This window comes from Eriocheir sinensis, chromosome 21, assembly GCF_024679095.1.
Source record: "Eriocheir sinensis breed Jianghai 21 chromosome 21, ASM2467909v1, whole genome shotgun sequence".
Classification (NCBI taxonomy): Eukaryota; Metazoa; Arthropoda; class Malacostraca; order Decapoda; family Varunidae; genus Eriocheir; species Eriocheir sinensis.
Genome location: NC_066529.1, coordinates 18,906,863 through 18,929,164, shown reverse-complemented (window position 1 = coordinate 18,929,164; position 22,302 = coordinate 18,906,863). Strand labels below are relative to the sequence as shown.

Below are 22,302 nucleotides of genomic sequence, written 5' to 3'. Positions count from 1 at the left end.
CCACCCGTTCAGGCAGGGCCGAGAGAATACAGGGTCCACGCAAGGAGCCACCAAAAACTCCACCGGGCCGCGCAGGTCGTGACGTCACAGGGTGCGTGCAGGGAAGAGTCCGAGGTGGCTGCCGCGGCCAGTCTGGGTTCAACCGTGGTGGGGTGTGCGCTACTGCATGGTCAGCTGCCGGTTCAGGCCGCCCGCATCGTTTAGTGATGCCTCATAACATATTATTATGCCTTTTCCGAAGTATGCACCAGTGTTTTGTTACTTTTGATAGTGGTATCATTAAATGTGACCCCTAGTCCCCTACCACTTTCATATCCTTTGTGCAGTGAGAATGTCAACTGACAGCATATTCTCATAATATATACTGTAAAAAAGTATCAAGGTCATCAATAAGAATTTTATTACTTACAATATTAGTGTGGTAATATGCTGCTGCTTAGAGAGAGAGAGAGAGAGAGAGAGAGAGAGAGAGAGAGAGAGAGAGAGAGAGAGAGAGAGAGAGAGAGAAGCCATAGAGAGGGGAAGGGGGTGGGGAAAGAGCCACCCGCAACACATAAGCCTCAAAGTCGTTAGCAAGAACTGGATTACATACAATATTAGTGTGGTATTATGCTGCAGGTGAGAGAGAGAGCGACCCCCGCCTGCGGGCGGGGACGGGGGGGGGGGAGAGAGCCACCCGCAATACATAAGCCTCAAAGTCAGTCAGAATTGGATTACATACAATATTAGTGTGGTAATATGCTGCAGGTGAGAGAGAGAAGCCTGAGAGGGGTAGGGGTAGGGAGAGAGCAACCTGCACCCTGTGGGCTGCAGCGAGAGAGAGAGAGAGAGAGAGAGAGAGAAGCCTGAGAGAGGGGGAGGGGGTAGGGGAGAGAGCAACCCGCACTCTGTGACGTCACAGCTCTAGCCCCGCCCTCATCGGCTTAAGGTGCGCGTGCGTGGACCCTGTATTCTCTCGGCCCTGGGGCAAACCATCCTGCCACCGGGAAGAAGCCTACCGGCGCAATAGGCCGCGACGTAAAAAAAAAAAATATATATATATATATATATATATATATATATATATATATATATATATATATATATATATATATATATATATATACACATTTTTTTTTTTTATGGGCAGATTTTTTCTGATACATGTTTTGTTAAAAGTGATGGCTAGGTCGGCGTTTATTATTTTTTTCAATGTACTTTCTTTTTGTCTTAGTAGTGTTCTATTCTCTTTTGATAGGAGTTGTATGACTTCGCCGTAGCTAGTCATTTGGCTGGATCCGGATTTCGGGTACTTAACCCTTCATCAGCAGCTAGTAGAGAGATCTGGTGTTGAGGTGAGAATGGTAAGTAGATGGCGCGCGGCTCCTTTTAAGCTGGAGCTTAAATATTCATTGTGAGTCTGTAATAACAGCTAGAGCCCTGTGGAAGAGATCACATCCAATAATTTTAGCCAAAAGGGCCACAGCTTCCCTCATCAGCTTCGATGTCTGGACCTGAGGTGCACGATTGTTCCAGTCCTTGTAGTTGTGCTTGTGCCTCTCTCACAATGATTTCCATAGACAGTACAAAGGGAGGGCGGTTATGACAGCAAGACACACACACTGGCAGTGTGTGTGTCTTGCTGTCATAACCGATGGTGCCTCCCAAGACGACTGACTGTTACCACACCTCTGTCTTCTCACCGGCCTTGTAGTTAAATTATACACTTTTTGTCGCCTCTCTGTGGCATGTTGCTACGCCCGAAGGCTAGGCACCACCTCAAAAATAAGAAAAAATGACCCGCGAGGCACCGTGCTTTGAAGTCGGCGCGGCCAATAATGGCGCCCAGCAGCCGTATACACAGGGCCGCCTATGTCGGGATTCTCTGTCAAGGGGTGAAGGGACTCTAGCCTAACCGATTACCGTTTACCGTTGATGAGGTTTCAGGCCCTGCTCCGCCGCTGATGCAGCGCTCTACGAGGACCGTCAACAATTTCAACGTTAGCTATAATAGTCTTCAATGCACTTATTCTCAAACATTGTAGTGAGTGAGTGAGTGTCTTAATTTCTTTTACGAATAATATCACATATAACAACTAGTTCAGTGTTCATGTCCGCTATTTTCATTATAGTATCACAATTAAATATTCAACAATTATTTCCAGCACACTGAACATTCATCACACACAATTTATCTTTGAGTACAGATCGACATATAATTAATAGCCATGATCGGTCATGTTACGAATTCTCTCAATTTCAGCCTGGAGAACTACACAACACTGGTCACTCGCTGAGTGGTTGATTTCAGGCTTCTTGTATCTCACACAATTTATGCATTTCTTCTCAGCCATGGTGTACTCCTGTGATTTATGATTGCCAGCGCATTTGAAACAATTTGGGGCATCTCCATTGGTCTTGGCAGTACAGTTGGCCTCAAGATGGCCATATCTCTGACAATGATAGCATATAATTGCATGGTATCTGTCTCTCATTGTGTATATTCCCCATTCTAATTTTAGCTTGTGATTCTTGTGAATCAGCTCTCTTAAGGCGGACACACACTATGCGATGCGGCCTGTCCGGCGGCCGAAAAGTGGGCGGAGCTAGAGGCCTTTAAGGCAGTGTGTACGGGTGTAATTTGTGCGGTGCGGCCTCACGAAGCGGCCGGATGGCCTTCTGTTTATGTTTGAAATTCCGTCCGACGCGGCCCGCGGCCTCACAGTGTGTATGACGTAATATTGACGTTGCGGCGCAGCCTTGAGGCGGGAATTATCTCAGAGCGACGCTGACAGCCGTGGTGTACACATTATTTACGCTCCACGATGTCTGATGTCTGGATAAATAAAGACTTTTGGATCTGTTTTATTGATCTGTACAAGGGCCGTCCATGTTTGTGGACATAAAACATAAATTGTGTTAATAATTGTTGTTGTCGCTGCGGCGGTGGAGCTCAGAGTGACGGCCGCCGCCCGGTATTCCGTGAGGCCGCCTCACAGTGTGTATGCTTCATCCGGCCGACGAGTCTCAGCCCACTTTCGGCCGCCGGACAGGCCGCATCACATAGTGTGTGTCCGCCTTTATACACATTGCATATCATGATCATATAATATGACTCTCCAACGGGTCAGCTGTACAGCAAGAGCAAGAGCAAGTCTATGTCATCATCATCATGCCTATGACATTAAGATCAAGCTCCGTCCTCTCAACGATACTCAAACACAAAGCTGCCGCGAGGGAGTTTTGTAGGTGGTGGTGAATGTTTTGTTTATCAGAGAGAGCCCTTCGTGATCTTCCTCCCTCTTAGAAGCCCATGCCATTACTTGCAGCCCCCGGCGGAACACTGTCATGTCCCCTAGAGTACAAAGGAATGTTTGCTGTGCTTGCGGCAAGAAACGAGAGCTTGGAATTCGCCTACATTGTTTCCCCAAAGATGCCAAACGGTAAGAAAGTGGATAGTGTTTTTGTCTTCTTTATTGATTCCCTTTCAGCTTTGGAGCGCTGCTTGGGTCTCTCCAACTTCTATTCTTGGGTAAAATTCTTTTAATCCAGCACTTGACCAAAAAAGTTTTTGTGTCACTATCGATCTGTCCATGTCCATGTCTCCTGCCAGTCCAAGCACCGTTCTAATGCCCATGTCATTCTCCGTCCTTTTCGCCCACTCATCTCTTCCTTTGCTCTCAGCTACTTGTCTGTCTAACTCTTCTCAATCTTTTCTATAAGCACTGCACTCAACAATGGTAATTGTGGAGATTCACTACACGCCTCCAAAATACGATATTACGCCTCCATATTATACTTAAGGGACAAAATACATGTCCCTTAACCATAATATGAAGGCAGAAAAACTTAGAAGTAAAGAAAAAGTGGTAAAGGTAGTGAAAAGGCTTATTATACATACACACGCTGTTTGTTGGCGGCAGTGGCGGCAGGTGAGCAGTGTTGCCAACGATCTGGTTAGTGATGGTACGCTAGGTTAGCGATGGTACGTTTAGTTAGTGATTAGCCCACACATGTGCGACCAGGTCCACCACGCATGGTTATTTTTTTTTTTTTTTTAGAACACGCACCTTTACTTAATACTATACCCAGCCCAAACCTTCACAAAACCGTTTGGGTAAAGGTGCATGTTCTAAAAAAATAAATAACCATGTGTGGTGGACCTGGTCTCACATGCATGGGCTAATTGCTAACTAACAAAGCTGGGATTCTGTAGAAAAAATCTACCACCGGTATCGGTAGTCGGTAGCGAGCCGCGTCCAATCGGTATCGGTAGATCGGTAGATTTTTCAGAAATCTACCGATCGGTATAGATTCGGTATCGGTAGATTAAAAAACTCTATAATTATATAATAAAAAAATGCTTTTAAAGGCCCATAACACACTTTTTAAGTTATTTCTCTCTTATTTCGGTTAACTTAAGAATAGAAGTAAATTAGAGTCTTTTAATACCTTTTTTAAGTTCAAAAATACATAACTTATTTAATAAATGAATTTCTCCCTCAAAAAATAAACATCAAACTGAAAAAAAATTAAATTTAAACAAACTAGACAATACAGCATTATTTATTAACTTTCACAAAATAAATTTCTTCCCAACACAAAAAAAAATTACAACTGAAGCAGTCTTGAGCCTCCTACTCCAGGTCGGTGTCGGCGCCCTTCTTGAGGTCCTCCTTGAGGAATGTCTTGAACTGCTCGCTGTTGCCCTTCAACATCACCAACTGCTCAAAGTTGTTGGCAGTCAGGGAGGACCTCTTGGGGCGGAGGATGTTGCCGGCGGTGCTGAACAACCTCTCAGCGGCAGCGGAACTGGGCAGGGAGGTGTTGTATTTGACAAACAACTTCACCCAGGCGTCGCGGTGGCCGGCAGGAAACTGCTCCTTCCTGACGACGTGGTCCCTGGTCCTGGCCCAGTTGATGACCTCCAGCTTGATGGCCTCCTCCAGCGTAGATTTGTTGGCTGGGGTGGTGGAAGTAGAAGGCCCATAGCAGAAGTACTGATTGCCACCCTGATCAGCAGCTGCCTCCCGCGTAGGGGTTGGACTGACGATGTCGACCAACTCCCTGACAACTTCCATAGAACAGCCATACAAGACAACAGCCATAGAAGTAGTCAGTAAGCAATGAGTTTACAAAGCACGTTAAGTTTGTGTCATCAATTTGGAGCCTAACCTAACAGAGCCTCACTCCCATGGCCTCTGCCCAGGACACGTCCTCAAGTCCACAGGGGGAAGGAGACGCTGCCTCCACACCTCACCTCTCCCCCACGCTGCCTCACACGTGACACTGGCTTACGTGACTAGCCTCACTCTGCCGCGTCCCTCTTACAGGGTTCACACACTCCTACACACGGGCCCCGCCGCGCCACATACAAAACACTCACTCAACACACAGCATATCCTAACCTCTGGTTCGTAACAATATGATTAAATAGTTCACTGACTTGATCAAAACTTTTTTAATGTAAAATAAAGTTTAAAAAAGGAAAATCACTTGAAAAGTTAAAAGCACAAAACGATTAAGTGCTGCTGCCGCGGCGGGTGGACTTAAAACGCTGCCACTTAAAAAACACTAGGCGATGAGGCTGAGCACGTTGTCGAGAGCGTAGGAGCTAGAGCGTAGGTGTAGGCTACTCGCGTCGGCAGGCCAAACAAGAGTGGGGCTCCCCCCAAAACTTTTGGCGGGAGCGAGAATCTGCTAGGTCGTGGCTGCCTCTGATTGGCTGAGAACGCCCAGAACGGCCGGTGATTGGCTAAGCGTGATGACGTCAAAGTAATACCTGGAATTTCCTGCTAACTGCTTCCCATAGATGCGCTCGAACGTGTTGAAACTTGTCCGTTTCATTTTGCCGGGGTCGTCTTCTCTTAAGTCTTAACAAAAAGTCCCGCCGCGTTTTCAATCTACCGATACCGATTGACTGCCAATCATGCGATCGGTAGCGGTATTCGGTAGTTTCTTCAAAATACCGAATGATCGGTATCGGTAGCAGTAATCTACCGCCGGTAGTACCGATCCCAAATGTCAATCGGTAGTCCCAGCTCTGCTAACTAAACATACCATCGCTAACCTAGCGTACCATCACTAACCGGATCGTTGACAACACTGCCACCGACGACAACAAACAGCGCGCACATGTGTAATATGCCTTTTCACTTTCTTTCTTTCTTTACTTTTAAGTTTTTCTGCCTTCATATTATGGTTAAGGGACATGTATTTCGTCCCCTAAGTATAATATGGAGGCGTAATATTGTATTTTGGAGGCGCGTAGTGAATCTCCACAATTACCCTTCCATTAACTTCTATTGTACCACTTTTGGGCAGGCATCCACAAACATACTCACTAACTATGAACTATTATAACTACGCACTAGTATTGATTTAGCGACCAATGTTAATGTCAGATCCACGAAGCAAACCTTAGATGGTAGTTAGAGGCGCGCTAAGTCAGTGAAGCCGCTGATTGGTTGATGATGTCATTGGCCTTGCAGTGAATATGTTTACAGAAGCATCAGCCAATCATAGGGAGGCCCCTCCGGCTGCTGCTTCAAAATGACCCATTTTCATCTTTTTAAGGCAAACTGTACTAAATCGTAATTTATGAACTTAATTATTTCGTCGTTTGCTGCACATTAACGTCAAGGTAACTCTGCTGTTTGATGTCTTGTTATCTAAAAACATGCTTACCTAAGGGGAAGAAAAATAAGATAAGGATGAGATTGAGGCAGGAAGAAGGCAAATTAATAATAATATGGCACAAAATATCGAGGCAGACAGGAACCAAGGACGAACGGAAGGAACGAGGGAACGTTAAGACTGTCTTGCCATATCTGAACCTAAACTCATGGGCTGTCACCCGACAAAGAGAGAGAGAGAGAGAGAGAGAAAATAAAGTTACAATGAAGTTAAAAAACAGATATAGTATATGTACTATGGTATATGTTATGCATCAAAGAAAAATTAATACGGGACATGAGATTGAGCGGCGATCATGTTAGTGCTTGCTTGTACTGTTGTACACTGCCATGTACAGTCATTGTCAGAGGCAGTCGTGGCGCGCCGCCTTGGGTTGAGTAACGAACAGATTTACTCTGAGTTATTCATTTAGTATTTAATTTTGAACAATAACTGAAAAGTCAGAATGATTAAATCACTGATTCTGATGAGTGATCCCGATTGACTGGTTGAGTCTGGTTCACTGTAAAAAAAAAAAAATAAAATAAAAAAATCTGTGAGCATGCTGCACTGCAAGTGTCTTTGATGCTTTTCTAAGTACCGCAAAAAGTACCGCAGGATTTTTTAGTGTGGTCCGCAGTAGTGCAGTATTTTCAGAAAGTTTGTGGTAGTGTGGTACTTTTTTGGTGATGCGGTACATATATACTACTGCACTACGTATTAATTAAGTACCACACTTTCCCACCTCTGCTAACTGATATCAGTACTTGGATTCAAGCACTTGTGTTTGTACTCTAGTTCAACTAGAGTAATGAGACCTGTTCACACTTGGATATGTAATATGTATTATGATGTACTTGTACTTGTACTCAGGTATAATCAGTTGTACTTGAATCCAAGCCTGGTTTGGAGTAAAGAGTTTTATAATCTTTTTATGCTCATTAGCCAATGAGCAAACCAACTATAAAACACTCGCCTGCGCCAGAACGGGCTGGGCCGACCATCAGGCCCCACCTGGAAGAAGCCTTGGGCCGACCATCAGGCCCCACCGGGAAGATGCCTACCGGCGCAATAGGCAACAACGTAAAAAAAAAAAAAAAAAAAAAAAAAAAAGAATGCATAACAGCAATGTGTACACCAAAACCCTTGAAGGTGACTGGGCATCACACTAGGAAAATACTAAAACATATTTCACTGCAACTTAGTAAAGCACCTCCATGGTGTGGCAGTTAGCACACCTGTCTATGAATCTACGGGCTGGGGTTCAGTCCCAGCCTGGGCAGTTGGCATGTAGCCCACCCAGCTGTTCATCCTCCCCTTCAAAGGTAAAGTTGGGGACATATGCTGTCGCTGCATGTGGCCTCAGTGCTTATCTCCACTTCATTAAATGTAAACTGTGGTAACCTATGGGAGCGGTGAGCAGCGGGCTTCTTTTTTATTTTCCACTCTTTGTTGCCCTTAAACCATCACACTGGCCCTGTGGCCCTGGGTTGTGGGTTCTCAGCTCCTTACCCACCACAGGCTCCAGGGCTGGGAGGGTGAAGATGAGGGCCAATGTAGCCACTGTAGAATATGCCCCAAACTTAACCTTTACTTACTTTAATGAATGAAAGCCCAGTACTTGACAGCCTCAAATCACAAAGGGCCTCTGCATGGGAGACGCTGAATCCCACGCCCCATCTTGGCCTGGGCCATTCATTAACTCTGCAATGTGTCGCCACATGAAGGCTTCCTGTCTCACCAGTCAGGGTACCACACGCTGGACTCATCAGAGCTGTGGGAAAATTTTTTGTTTATAAACACCACATTTTGTGGGTCATTTTAAAGTATTCAGCTCAACTTTTATTCCATTGTTGACTTTAATTGTCCTACTTTTTTATTCCTGAACCTTGCTCTTCCAGTACTGTTCACAAGGTCTTCCAAATAACTTGGACTAACCCACATTGCTTTAGCTTGTCCAGTACCAATAAAAATGGAGTTTGGCATCACATCTTACAGTTTAGCTCTAAATAGTTACAATTAGTGTTCTTATAAGTTCTTTTATTTATGTTTGACACTTTATTAATTTCTTTTAGTGAAGTAACTCTCCTAATTCCCTTTTTCCCCACTGTATGCATGAGAGGATTCATAATACTTGAATTAGGCCTTACCAGTACAGGGCACAGCCAAGACTTTGCCTGGCAAACTTCTTAAGATCCGATAGTTCATTTTTCTCGAAAGTGGAGAAGAAGCGAATGCCTCCTTACTCATTCACCTTTACTCCTAGCTCCTTCAGGCACTTAAGGATGTCAGTGCAACGCTCGGCAGTAAAGTTGCATTGAGGGAACCTAATGGAGTTGAACATCCTGCAAGACCATTGGTTTTGCTGATCATTACAGTGAAGTACTCTGGCTGTGGAACACTTGAATAACATGTTTGCTGCTAAATTTGATGTCCATTTGGTGCCAGATGTTCTATCAAGTCAATAAAGTGCAATCTACTTATTAGTATTTGATATAAAAAAATAATCAGTGAAGGAAATTCATAATTTTTTTTTGATAAAATCAGAGTCCATGAGAAATAAAATTCCATATCAAAGGGAGAGATGTGTTAAAACTAATGTAATTGCCATTTTTCCCAGCACAAGTGTAAGATTTGACTTACCACTCATCAGGAAGGAGTGCACGAATCACTCCACACTTCATCTCCCAGTCTTTATCTACCCCAGAGAGCCAAAGACTGCCAATCTCTTTTTCCTCAAGGGGTTTTGGAACAGGCAGAGGCGTCAGGCCATCAGGCCTCACCTCTGACATCACGTGGATTCCTGCCAAATCAAGAGGGTAGTTTTAATATTCAGAAAACACTATAAAGTTAACCATAAAAGTTGCATTTGAAAAATATATTATGTTTCCTGAAATAAGTTTCAAGAGAAGGTATCATAGACCACTTTATAAAGTGCCTGGCCATCTTCTCACCTATATATGTGATATCACATCTTTTGTTCAAGTCATTCAGTTCCACCAGAAGTTGCTTGGCATGTTCAGTGTTGGCAAAGGCAATCTTCAGCTTTGTTGTGGTCTCTGGCAGGCAGGAAAGTGTGCCCAGATGGCCTGTGAATTTAGTCACTCTGCACCTGCAGAAACAAATGTAGCATGTTATGAAGGGAGTGTTCTGTGCTTTGGAAGAATTCATTAAGACACTGCCTCAATATTCCCCCAAGTATTTCCAGTTTCCGTACCCATGACTCCTGCAACCCCCAGGCTGCAGCTTGCCTAGGTATTCATCAGAAGAGCCACATTCCTTATTCTTCCATTGGTGTTGGAAGAAAATTTCCACTGCACAGTCCCTCTGCGAGAGCTGGCACAACATATCATCTAGACGTGGAATGTAGGTCACTTCATTCTCCAGAGTAACCTGCACAGAGATTTTGGTGTCCAGGTGCTTGAACAGTGCAAGGGCAGCTCCCATATGGCCATCGTGGACTATGAGGCACTGAGGGCAGAACAAAACATGTTAATCTGTGTTCATGACAGAGGCTGATCAAGATGTTTCAATGTTTCCTGCATTGTGAGTTGATGGCAAGCCTGGGGAGATTACACGGCTATTATATTCAAATATGATTACTTGGCAAACTCCAGATTACAATTACAATTATAGAAGTAGAGTTGGGAGCATACGCTATAGCTGCACGTGGCGACACTGCTCATCTCCATCCTTTTGGCTCTTTGACCCGGTGGTGGGGGAGAACCCTTAACCCGACATACGGCCAGTGCAACATCCGGGTTACCACAGTTTACCTTCCCCAAGTACCCATTTACTGACCATCCCAAAAGGAAGGATGAACAGATGAGTGGACTGCAAGCAGACTGCCAAGGCTGGGATTCGAACCCAGGCCAGCAGAGTCATAGTCAGGAATGCTAACCACTGCACCAGAGGCTCTTACAATCATGATTAATAAATATGACAGCAATCGATTTTATTATAAGTGGGAGGAGCTTGTGTCTAAATTTGGAGTGGTACAACAAAGTTGGCCATGCTTTTGTAAAGATCTGAATTCTTTCATGGGTCAAATCAGCTTCCTGCTTCCCTCAAGTTGCCAGTTGTACACTCATAATTATGGTGTCATAAAAAGATCGGCAAGATGGAGTAGAGGGTATTGGTGACATTTGTCCACACTAAACAGGCCATAATTCTCCACTTGTTGCCATAGCATGAATGTCAAACAGATTAAGTGGAAAATTACAGCACTCAATAAGAACAATATACCATTAATGAGTACTAAAAGGTTTGTTGACAGTTGTGTGACTATAGCTGTTAACCCGTAAAGCAGTGATTCCCAACCGGTGTGCCGCGGCACCAAGGGGTGCCGTGAGATCTTTTGAGGGTGCCGCCAAAATTCAGGGGAAAAAATTGCATTAACTTCACTCTCTCTGCTTCTGCTGCTGCTGCACAATTTAGCGATCGAATTTTCAACTTAGCTACTTTTCATTGAATTTGTATAATAATTTGTACTTATGGAAAATTACAATCCAGGAGAACAATACTAATTATATGATTTTGCTGTGTAATAATTGTACGGACACTGGAGAGAACAGCTTGGCGGGAGGGGAGTGAGGGTTGTAGACTGACGCGTATGACACACGTACAGGGCAGGCGCTGACAGTCGCCACTGGCCAGAGCCCAGAATGTCTCAGTACTGATTGGTGACGCAAAGGAAGCAGAAGGTATGACATATCCTCCTCCCTCAGCTCGTTAGCAATACATACCTGGTATGTATTGCTAACTAGCTGAGTTCGTGAGTCGTTTGTTCATCAAGGTGTTGTTACATCGATGCAAAATGTCGAAATGAAAAAAATATATATAATAAAAAAACAACGGAGATTTTAAATATGTATTTCCTTATAAGGGTGCCGGGAAGTTTTGAAAGGCTTGCCAAGGGTGCCGCAAACTAGAAAAGGTTGGGAACCACTGCCGTAAAGCGTCAGAGACTTAAGAGACATGTCGCCCTCCTCCCATCCTTTGCCTGTGCACATATGCAGAAGTGTTGTTTGAGTGTAATGGTAGTGTTTCCATTGCATCTAAGTAATAAGACATGGCTTGAGTTCATAACTACTCACGAGGTCATTTAGTGGAGCTAGGAGGGTGGCCAGCGTGTCATCACATTTGGCTTCCACAAGTATGTCAAGCCATTTGGTTCCCTTGAATTCGGCTTCCTTCAGTATATCAACAAGCTCCTCAGCATACCTATGTAACATGTCAGGGCACTGATGAGTCAACAGACCTGTCAGGTGTAAGAGCATGTTATCATACTTGGCCAGGTTTTGGTCTGTTTTTAGAAGATCATTGCAAGTCTTTTTCAGCAACTTTACATCTTCTGGTTTAGGGCTCCCAAGGAAATTTTCTATTTCATCCCTTGTTTTGCCATAATTCTTCATCAACAAAGATACAATATCCTCTGGTTTATCATTCCTTAGTTTATTAATGAATTGATTTGCAGCATAAAATTCTAAAATGCTTTTGTGAGGCACAGTCAGTTCAGTCTTGTAGCCACTGCTTGTCCACTCCTTTTCAACTACAAGAAAGGCTTCAATTATTTCATTGAAAGGGACTTTTAAGTCTTTGCATTTCTTTTCCAGTACATCTTTTGATTCAGTAGAGAGCTGCATTGAGTCTGATAGAAGCGTGTCCATGCAAACTCTGTACAAATCTTTCTGAAACTCCCTTACTACTTCTTGACTTCTACCTTTGGGCAGATCCACACAACTTAACCTTTCCTGGAGTCGTGTCTGCAAGCGAGACTCAATCAGCTCCAGGAAGGCAATGTAGAGGCCAGTTGAGGTTGTTTCAGGATTCACTTTGGTGGGGTCAGAGGCCCAGAGGTAGGTGAGAAGTGTGAGGTTGAGAGGCATTCGATAGTGCTCACCAAGGCGGGCCTGGGACTGTTTCAAGAGGTCATTTGATCATTTCATCGTGTAATTTTGATACAAATTCCACTCTGTTTTCCAAAGATATTCCTTTTAGCTTTGTTTGAATCTTCTTAGTGTGTGCACCAAGAACATTGCAAAGGTCAGAGAGCTTGCTGGGCCTTGTGGTGATCAGGAGTTGCAAGTGACCTTTGCTACTTGGTATTTGTTGGTCTAATAGTTCTTTGATAAGCTTCTCAGAGTCTGTATTTAGTTCATCAAAGCCATCCATGACAAGCAAGACCTTCAGCTGAAGTACAGACCTAACTAGGTCAGCATCATCAAATTTGTATGAAGCTGTTGGCAGGAGGCCCTGAATTAGCCCTAAGTAAGAGGAGATCCTTTTTTTTCCTTCAGCCCGGAAAACCAAGTCATAGTCTTCAAGACCTTTAAAAATGGTGGATTTTTCAGCAGCCCAGTCTGACAGGATCAGTTTTGTTAAAGTGGTTTTGCCAGCTCCTGCATCACCTTCCACTATTATGACTGTTGGCTTCTCCTCAAGTTCAGTCTTCACCTCAAGCAGCTCCTTGTATCCCATTTCATGAGTTTCTTGCTTGTTCTCACATATGACTTCAAGCTTAGTAAACACATTTTTAACATCCAGCCGTTCCTTCCCTGTCACAAAGGATGCTGGATCAATCTTTGATCTATCTTTATATTGCTCTGACAACTCCTCTCTTCCAATTTTAAGAATGGATTTCTTCCGTTCTTCTCTAAATTTTAACAGTGCATTAATATCTTTGTCTCCTAGGCGTGCGGTCATAATATGACAGACCTGGGTATTTATTTCCTTGAGAGTACTTTTAACTTCATCATCAGACACTCCATACTTACTCCCAGCTTTGTTAACTACATTCTTTAATACTTCTGTAATGTCTTTGCACTTTTCATTCATAACAGCATCATTAGGTACTTCCTCCCCATGAAACAGTCGATTCCTCATATTTTTAACTTTTGTGCAGAGGGATTCCAAGTTTTCTTGCCCTTCCAGCCATTTAACATTTGCTTCTGCAAGCTGATCACAACCCCACTTGATGCAAGCAAAAATAAGGCTAACATCATAAGACTCTCCAGAAGGATCCTTATTGATTGTTTTCTGCATCATAGTGTCAAATCTATTTTTGTAATCCTTATTGGTCATTTTTTTCTCATTTTTTAAGTAGTCTCCTATTGACTCTGTGGATTTTTTCTTGCATCCCCACTTGAATACAAAGTGAAGGGCATGACGACCTTCACTAGCCAATATCTTGATGAGTCTGAACACCCTGCGATCCTCGTCTCCTATTCCACCAGGGGAGGGTTTTAGTGACATTGTCGTTTGTGAAGTGGTGGGTCTTGCTGAAGGAACTGATAGATGTGGATGCTGTTAAAAATAAATGCTGCTTCTTCAGTTCTGCAGGAAAGGTGTAGGCTGTCTTTCATCATTCTAGCTTGTTCTGAAGTGTTCCGTGCCTTAACTCCTAGTATGTTGCTACGTTGAATCCTTAGAGATCACCACCCCAATAATGCAGAGGGTCTGTTTGTGGCTGTTGAGGAGAAATAGAAATTCAGTTATTTATTCAGCATTAATATTTATTTATTTTTATTTTTTTCTGGGGAAGAAGGCACCAAATTACTTGAAACAGAGTTAAAACCTTAGTGTAGGCATACATAACATTATTAACACGTTAACCGCGTATTGGGCCACCGGTGTACCGAGCAGATGTTTCACTTGTTGCGTATTGGTACATATGTGGCCCGAAACACACTTTCTGTAAACCTTTGCAAAAAGGGGTATAAAAACAATTTGTATGTAAATTTGTATTTATTATAATTGCAGATGCCTTGTAATGGTACCAGGTAATAAATTAAAAATGATGAGGTAATAAGTATAAATGCAAAATTAAAAGAAAACAGACTTGAAAAATAAATAAAGTTTTGTGACATTTTACTTTCAAATTATAAGATCCAATGTGCCTTTTATGGCAAGTAATGTTAAAAAGTAAATTTTATTAAGATTTATAATTAAAGAAAAATTGTCCCCTCATAACAATATGAAAAATAATGTTCCTGAACTCTACTCATTCCTTGGAATATCCAAATGTTTAACTCTACATTTTACTGGTGTAAAGAAAATTCCACGTAGCAAAAAAGTAAGAAAAATATATGATTTCATAACAGAAAAGATTATGTTTGGAATAAATAGATTATCCTAATGTTTGATTTTTCAGTGTGTGTTTTACATATTATGCATCATGTTTTTCATTGAAACATGGAATGCAAAGGTGTGGCTGGCCATCACATTCATTACAAAAGGTTGACACTCTCCTAGCCTTGTTTGTGGCCACCTTGTATCCCTCACTCTGTGATATCTTTTCATAGCATCATCTGCATCGCTTCCTTGTGTTCTTCTTTTGTCCATCTGCTTCCTGAAGAGTGTGCTCTTTTCTTGCACCCGATATATCAGAAGTCCTCTTCCCTGATCTTGTAATTTCTTCATGAATGTTTTTAGTAAGAGACAGAACTACAGACTCTGTGAAGGCTCTCACACCTACTTGTTTTGCTGAACAATATTTATTGAATAGAATTTGAGCATTTGTTACTGAAATCCCAGCAATCATTTCCAGAGCCAGCTTCCTGTACCACTTCCGTGATTTTCGTAGTGGCGAGTAATAGGAACTGAGTTGATCAGCAACATCAACACCTTTTTTTGCCTTATTGTACTCAATGACACTTTCAGGTTTTACAATCTCTTCTCCTTTTCTGTTCTTCTTTCCACTTGGAAGTAAGCCATTACCATGCTCAGGCACTGTTGATAGTGTCAAGACATCTCTCTTATCTTTCCATTTGTATAACTTTACTCCTTGTCTGTTTTCAGCTGCCTTCATTTCTCCCTTCTTCAACTTTGCTTTCACTACTTCTTTGCACAAATATTTCCTACCTGGCCTGACAGTTCCACAAATGTAAGTTTTCTTGACCAACAAGTACTCTGCCAGGATGACTGAGGTGTAATAATTATCACTGTAAATAGTGCATCCTTTACCTAACATTTCATTACATAAGTTTACCACACGTGATTCTGTTGAATTTAGGCCAGCAGTATTATCACCCTTCCCTACATGAACCTCCAAATTCCATGTATATCCTTCAGGTGTGCAAGCTTTGTACACCTTCATTCCATATTTGTGAGCTTTACCTGGTATGTACTGTTTGATGCCTAATCTCCCTCTGAATGGCACCATGCTTTCATCAACAACAAGTTTGGAGCCAGGTTTGTACACAGACTGAAAATTATTAACCAGTAAGTCAATCAGTGGTCTGACCTTGTACAATTTATCTTGAGAATTTAGATGAGCTGTGTTGTCTACAAAATGCAGACATCTATAGAGAATTTCAAATCTTTCCCTTGACATCAGCTTTGGTACAAAGGGGTCATCATATAAGGTACTTTTAGACCAGTAGAGTTGAATTTCTGGCTTTACAACTAATCCCATGTAAATCACAATTCAAAAATCTCTTCATTTCTTCTCTGTCAGTAGGTTTCCACGACACTAATCTTGACCTACGTGTTACTCTTGCAGCATCAATTTCTTGTTGTGCATACCTATTAGTTTCAAGAACAATCATATCAATGATGGTATCAGATACAAAGAGAGCATATAGATCTATAGGCAGCACCTCAGTTTCATCATCTGCATTATTTACAGTGACACTCATTTCTTCCTTCCCAGTAAAGGCATGCATGCGTTGTTTTGAAGATACAGGTAACCATTCAGGTCGAGTGTTGTTTCCATTTCTTCCTGATGAATCATTTCCATCTGGCGTTTCATCTTGTCCATCCTGATCTTCACCTGTTTCGGACTCCTCACTTTCATCAGAGATCATCACCTGGGTCATCTGAACTGACTGAGAAATCTGAATCATCTGAATCTTCAGATGAGGTATCTGGTCGTCCTCCATAAAATAAATCTGCATTCATGTCTGTTGAAAAGAAGAAGGAAAAGCATTAATAGTTTTATGTATAGCTGATCAATATGTAGGATATTGTATCGATTCTAACTCATACAGGCATCATAAAAACTACAGCAAAAAGCGGAACAAGAAAATAATTATCATCAGTGCATCATGAACTGGAATATGTGCCTGGTACACTGATGTACCAATACGCAAGAGAGAAAAAACAATATTAGTGGTCTGCGATTCGGTACATATATGTACCATGGATTTTAACGCTCCATACAGCAGACAAAGCTCTCAGGAAGACACGTACCTCCTCTCTCTGCGAAAGTCCAACGGACACTGATGTGGCGGCAGCTTGAAGGTTCCGCGTGGGGGGCGAGACCGCTGAGTTGCCAAACGCGGTTAACGTGTTAAAAAATCACGAAAAGCCGCCAATATCAAAAAGTTCCTCAGGCAAACTCCTTCTCACTAGCTCTTTAAGGCGTAACTAAACATAAATAGTTTGATTATGAAATGTGCAGTTTAACTCATTTACTTCGGCTAGCTTGAAGCTACGAGTGGTTGAGAAATGGCTAAATGTTGAACAAATATGTGACTATCTGCATGGACTGTATATTAGCATGCCCCTCACATAACTATGCAGTTGATAGTAATATTGTTTTCACTCAGATATCATTGTTACAGGATGGTTTTGGTTACAAAATAAACCTGTGACAGCTGCTACCCAGCCTTGACGCTTTTCAAGAATAAGGAAGAATTTGATGTCGAAATCCGTCATATATTATTAGCCCTGTAGCTGCGGGGATCATGTTTCTTAAAGGCCCCTCTAAGCGAGAATAATAAGAAAAAATCATCACTCACACAAACCATTTCATAATATATATCAACGCATTTGTGATCAGTTTATGCAGCATCTATTTTGGGGGGTTTAAATCATGGCAAATATTTGGCCCGTCGCTTCTACCAGGTTAATGTAATGTATGATGGATTTCTTCTTTACATGAAAATAAGAAATCCGTCTACATTTCATTATTAGTTATCTTCACCATCACACAAATTAGGGGAGAGACATAAAGAGGGTAAACTAAATTGATTAGTTTATAACCTGGATCTTGTATGGTGGATTGCCACATGACAACATGGAGAGGAGAGGATGCCACTGCCTTGCCACCAGTGAAATGCTAGAATTTTGCTCTTCACTATGCTCCAACATGGCCCCGGTGGGGCCTGATGGTCGGCCCAAGGTTTCTTCCAGGTGGGGCCTGATGGTCGGCCCAGCCCGTTCTGGCGCAGGCGAGTGTTTATAGTGGCGCCATCTTGCATTGGCTCATGCTGCCCCCTGGAACTCGTTCTTGATTCGCTTGGACGGCTTCCTCTAGAGTCCGGGTTGATGGGTGGTCTTCAGGACAGCATGTGGATAGTTTTAAGCCACTCGGCGGTGACTGAAAAATCTGAGTGGTAGCGTGAGGATTCGAACCCGCGTCGTCCATCACGCGGCGAATGTGGATCCAGTACGCTATCACTTCGGCCACCACCTACCCTAAATGTGTTGATATATATTATAAAACGGTTTGCTTGAGTGATGATTTTTTCTCATTTTTCTCGCCTTTAAGAAACATGATCCCTGCAGCTACCAGGTTAAACTTGGAGTCACAGTGTAGTGTGGCGACTAAGCCTGATGGGCGAGCCTCCCATAACTCCCTCTGCGAGGGGGTACCTCTTTGGCCGACTGGTTAAGGAGTGGCTCTCCCGTCTCGCTGGTCGCGGGTTCGATCCCCAGCACCAGCAAAACCTTTCCTTGTCTGGGTTAATTTCTCGTGTATCGTTACACGCGGTGGTCATGTTGGAGCATAGTGAAGAGCAAAATTCTGGCATTTCACTGGTGGCAAGGCGGTGGCATCCTCTCCTGTGATTCTGTTGTGTCACCCCGAGTGGGTAACAGGTAGAGTGATGGCCCATGCTCTCCGATGTTCATAGAAAATGGGAACTCAACACACAGAAATTAATCTACATAGGAATGGGGAGCCGTGTAGTGCGGCGACTAAGCCTGATGGGCGAGCCTCCCATAACACCCTCTGCGAGGGGGTACGTCCTTGGCCAACTGGTTAAGGAGTGGCTCTCCTGTCTCGCTGGTCGCGGGTTCAATCCCCGGCGCCGGCAAAACCTTTCCTTGTCTGGATTAATTTCTCATATGTTTCGTTACATGCTGTGGTTGTGTGGAAGTGTAGTAAAGAGCAAATTCTGGCATTTCAACAGGGTGTGGACACTAGTGACCAGGGGGGCATGTACCCCTCCACTAGCCATAACCTCATACCCACCTCTGATCTGATTTCAGAAAATGTCCCAGTAACCTTCCATGTAGCATCAGAATGGTCCTGAGCTCCATTTACCTAGTCCCCCTCATATTCATCAGTGCTTCCCCCTCCCCCCCCCCCATTGATAAATACCTAGCTGATTGATTGATTGATTGATTGATATGTTTATTGTTGATTTTCACCACAAAGGAGAAGGGAGGAGCATGCCATCCCTTCCCCCAGGCAGTACATAGTGTAGGTAGTATACAGGAGAGAATGTTAGCTATGTCACTGCAAAGGGTCTATGTATATGGTCTCTACATCTATGTAAAATCATCATTATTGCCATAACAGGACAGCATGCAGGAGAGAGAGAGAGAGAGAGAGAGAGAGAGAGAGAGAGAGAGAGTGCTCTGTGAAGTGAATCATGCCTATACACACATATAACATGCATCTTGCCATGCACCACTGACAACCTTCCCCCTGAACACTCGGTAATGTAAATCCCGTCCACCAAGCAGCCGGCACAGAGTAATTCAGAGGTGACTTACTTGCTTTAGCGGAAAGATTAGCATCACGTATAAGGGACAGAATCATGGCAGTACATTATAATTGTTCATGTGCATGCTGTCTTATTGTGAAGGTGTGCCTCCTGGGCCCCTGACCCTCCCCGCCTATACTAGAACAAAAGGTGACAGTGCCTTGTTTGGGTTTAGACTGGAGGCACAACAGCAACAAGAGTCAGCTGATCCTGCCTGACCTTGACAGGCTGGCTCCTCTCGTGACGTCATTCGACTCATTTCCCTCACCAAGCAATGAGGCGAGTGGAGGGTCTCCACCAATCCCGCGCCGAAGCTACTAGTGCTGAACCTGTATTGTACGCGTCCGCGGTACCAAAGGCTATACTGTATACTAAGTATTATATACCTTTTATTCAAAGTAATATGAATATTATCGTTTAAGGTGATGAAAATTAAATCGCTGGAAATTCCAAACTATGTAGTATCATGATACTAAATAATTATACTTTTCTAATATTTTTTCAACAATTTAGAAAATCCAACTTCTATTGAACAAAATTATTTAAGAGTGACATACGATGTACAAAACTAATTCAAGTATCGGTAGTATCGGCAGAAAATCAGCCGATACCGATACCGATACTGTTAAAATGTGCCGACACCACCGATACCAATACCGATACATCGGTACATCCCTAGTCCACGATGACTCTGGTCCACAACTCTGCCTAGTACTCAGTTCATACCAGTGTTGAAAAGTGATGGGGCAAGGACAAAGCAATGCCTCGCTTGCATTCACGGGAAAGAAGCTGGACAAACCCCCCACACACTTCACAGCACTTTCAGGCCCAGGATAGTTTTCATTGTATCATGGAGGGTAATATTATTACCTTATATTTGCTAATATTTTTTTTTAATAATTTGATGTTATAACTATTAATAGCAATTTATTTGAAAAGGAAATATGTAAAAGTAATGTCCTCCCAATGCTGTGCTTTCAAATAATTCTTGCACCTTTTCAAATTATTATTATTTTCTTTTTTTCAGACGTTTGCAGTGGCTTGAAAACCTGAATGTAAACTTCTTAAAAGCTGACCAAGTCGTCTGTGATGATCATTTTGATCATATATACTTCGGTACCAAGGGTTATCTGATGCGTACAGCGGTTCCTCGTCCCATAAGTAAGGAAACACTGTATTTAGTCTTTTTGTATTTATGTATATGGTGCCATCTATAACAACAATTATGTTATTTGTGTTAACACAGTAGAGCTATTCTCAGTAGGCACTGCATGCAATCCATTAACAGCTAATTGGTGAAGCTAACTTTTTTGTTAGTGGATTAGCATCTCCACTGACTGTGGAAACTGTTCTTACCAATTAGCTAGTTTCACTAACTCTTAAATCATCTAACAAAATTCATACATGTTGTTCCTTTTTGTTATAGCCTTGTCTCCTATAGTTAGTCAGGCATGTTATTGGTTGAGTAGGAGTAAGTGTGACAAGATGGGATTGGTTAATGCTGCTGCAGGTAATCATTATTGTGTAAATCTGCAGTTCTGAGTTTGGTAAAGTAATAATATTGTCCTGTTACAGTGTGTCACTGTCAGCAACAGAAGCGCACCATATCACTTATTATTATGGAAAGTGAAAGTGTTTTAGTTCCACCTGTGGAATGAAGGAGGTCCTGACTGACGTCACCTTCTTTAGAGAGGTCTTGATCAACTTGTTCATTAAGTTTAACGCTGAAATTAAGGCCAAAGAAAGACATGTTGATTATACCCCAGATTATACTCCAGCACAAGCTAATCCATAGGTATACAAGGGCAAGCAGAGACACGAGGAGTGTGATAGATTATATAGCTGTAGATATGAGTGTAATGAAAGTAAACACTTGGTGACAGATTCCAAGCTTTATTCAACACATTACCAAACTACCACATCTGTAACAGAAAGACAGACAACAATAACTAACAACATTCATGCATACATGAACACAAGCACATAACATAACAATCATGCTACAAAACATTAACATTAGAAAATCATAACAATAAACAAAACAACATAAAGAAATACTAGCACATTAACAGTAAGAAATAGTGTAATAGCTAGGACCTACCACAACAGTGTAAACAGTGAGTGTAGTGTTACCAAAACGAAAACAGTAGTGGTAATCAGTGTTGCCAACAACTAATAATACTACATTCTCCCCTCCTAGAAAAATTCAACGTTAAACAAAACAAACGATTTAATCCCATCCGTAGCGATCAGGAGGCCTTGACACACGAGTGGATCTTCTTAGCTCAGTGGGCTCAATGGGCACATGAGAATCATGGCTATCATGAGTCTGCGAACTATCATGAGTTTGTGCGTCCTGCAATTCAGGTGCAACAAGAGTTTGTGTATCCTGCACTCCAGGTGTGTTTGGGGACTCCATCTCTCTTAACGATTCAACCTGGTGCACAGGAATCGTCGCACCCTTGGGACTTGGAGCTAAGTCTCGAGTAGACACAGTTGATTCTCTTCCGTCTGGAAATTTGACATTTGCATACAATGGGTTTGCATTCGTGAGTTGAACCTGATCAGTTAACGGTTCATGCTTGCTAGACCTAACATGTCGTCGCAATAGTATGGGTCCAGGAGTCAAAAGCCATGATGGTAATGTATTTCCAAGACCAGAGCGTCGCCGAAACCTAAAGAAACATTCATGAGGGGTCTCATTGGTTGCTGTACATAAGAGCGACCTAACTTGAATGCAAAACCTCAGGAAGTACTATCTCCCAGTGTTGAGTCTTCAAGTCTCGAGTTTCAAGTATTAAACAAATAGATTTCCAAATAATACCGTTGTATCTCTCAACCTGGCTGTTCCCCATTGGATGATAAGATGTTGTTCTGCTTGTTGCAACCCCTTTCTGAGAAAGGTATGTTTTCAGTTCCTGGGACATGAAAG

General features: G+C 42.6%; 3 protein-coding genes and 1 pseudogene across 4 annotated transcripts in view; 1 reads left to right on the top strand and 3 right to left on the bottom strand.

The window, feature by feature from the left end:
- Positions 1-2,727: 2,727 nt before the first annotated feature.
- LOC127001805 (uncharacterized) overlaps positions 2,728-22,302 on the top strand; it is a 62,604-nt gene continuing 43,029 nt past the window's right edge. For both annotated transcript variants that reach the window (XM_050867012.1, XM_050867011.1), the window contains exons 1-2: positions 2,728-3,422; positions 20,398-20,531. The gene's annotated coding sequence lies outside the window, so the exon portion shown is untranslated. The remainder of the gene's footprint in view (positions 3,423-20,397; positions 20,532-22,302) is intronic.
- On the bottom strand, positions 7,770-12,582 carry LOC127001806 (uncharacterized). Its single transcript, XM_050867013.1, has 6 exons — positions 11,751-12,582; positions 9,872-10,125; positions 9,609-9,766; positions 9,298-9,457; positions 8,805-8,999; positions 7,770-8,428 (listed from the first exon to the last, which is right to left on the bottom strand). Exons 1-5 carry the CDS (start codon positions 12,540-12,542, stop codon positions 8,897-8,899), a joined length of 1,467 nt encoding a protein of 488 aa, XP_050722970.1. The 5' UTR covers positions 12,543-12,582; the 3' UTR covers positions 7,770-8,428; positions 8,805-8,896.
- On the bottom strand, positions 12,582-13,908 carry LOC127001807 (uncharacterized). The gene has a single exon (XM_050867014.1). It carries the CDS (start codon positions 13,906-13,908, stop codon positions 12,586-12,588), a length of 1,323 nt encoding a protein of 440 aa, XP_050722971.1. The 3' UTR covers positions 12,582-12,585.
- On the bottom strand, positions 14,822-16,072 carry LOC127001808 (piggyBac transposable element-derived protein 4-like; annotated as a pseudogene).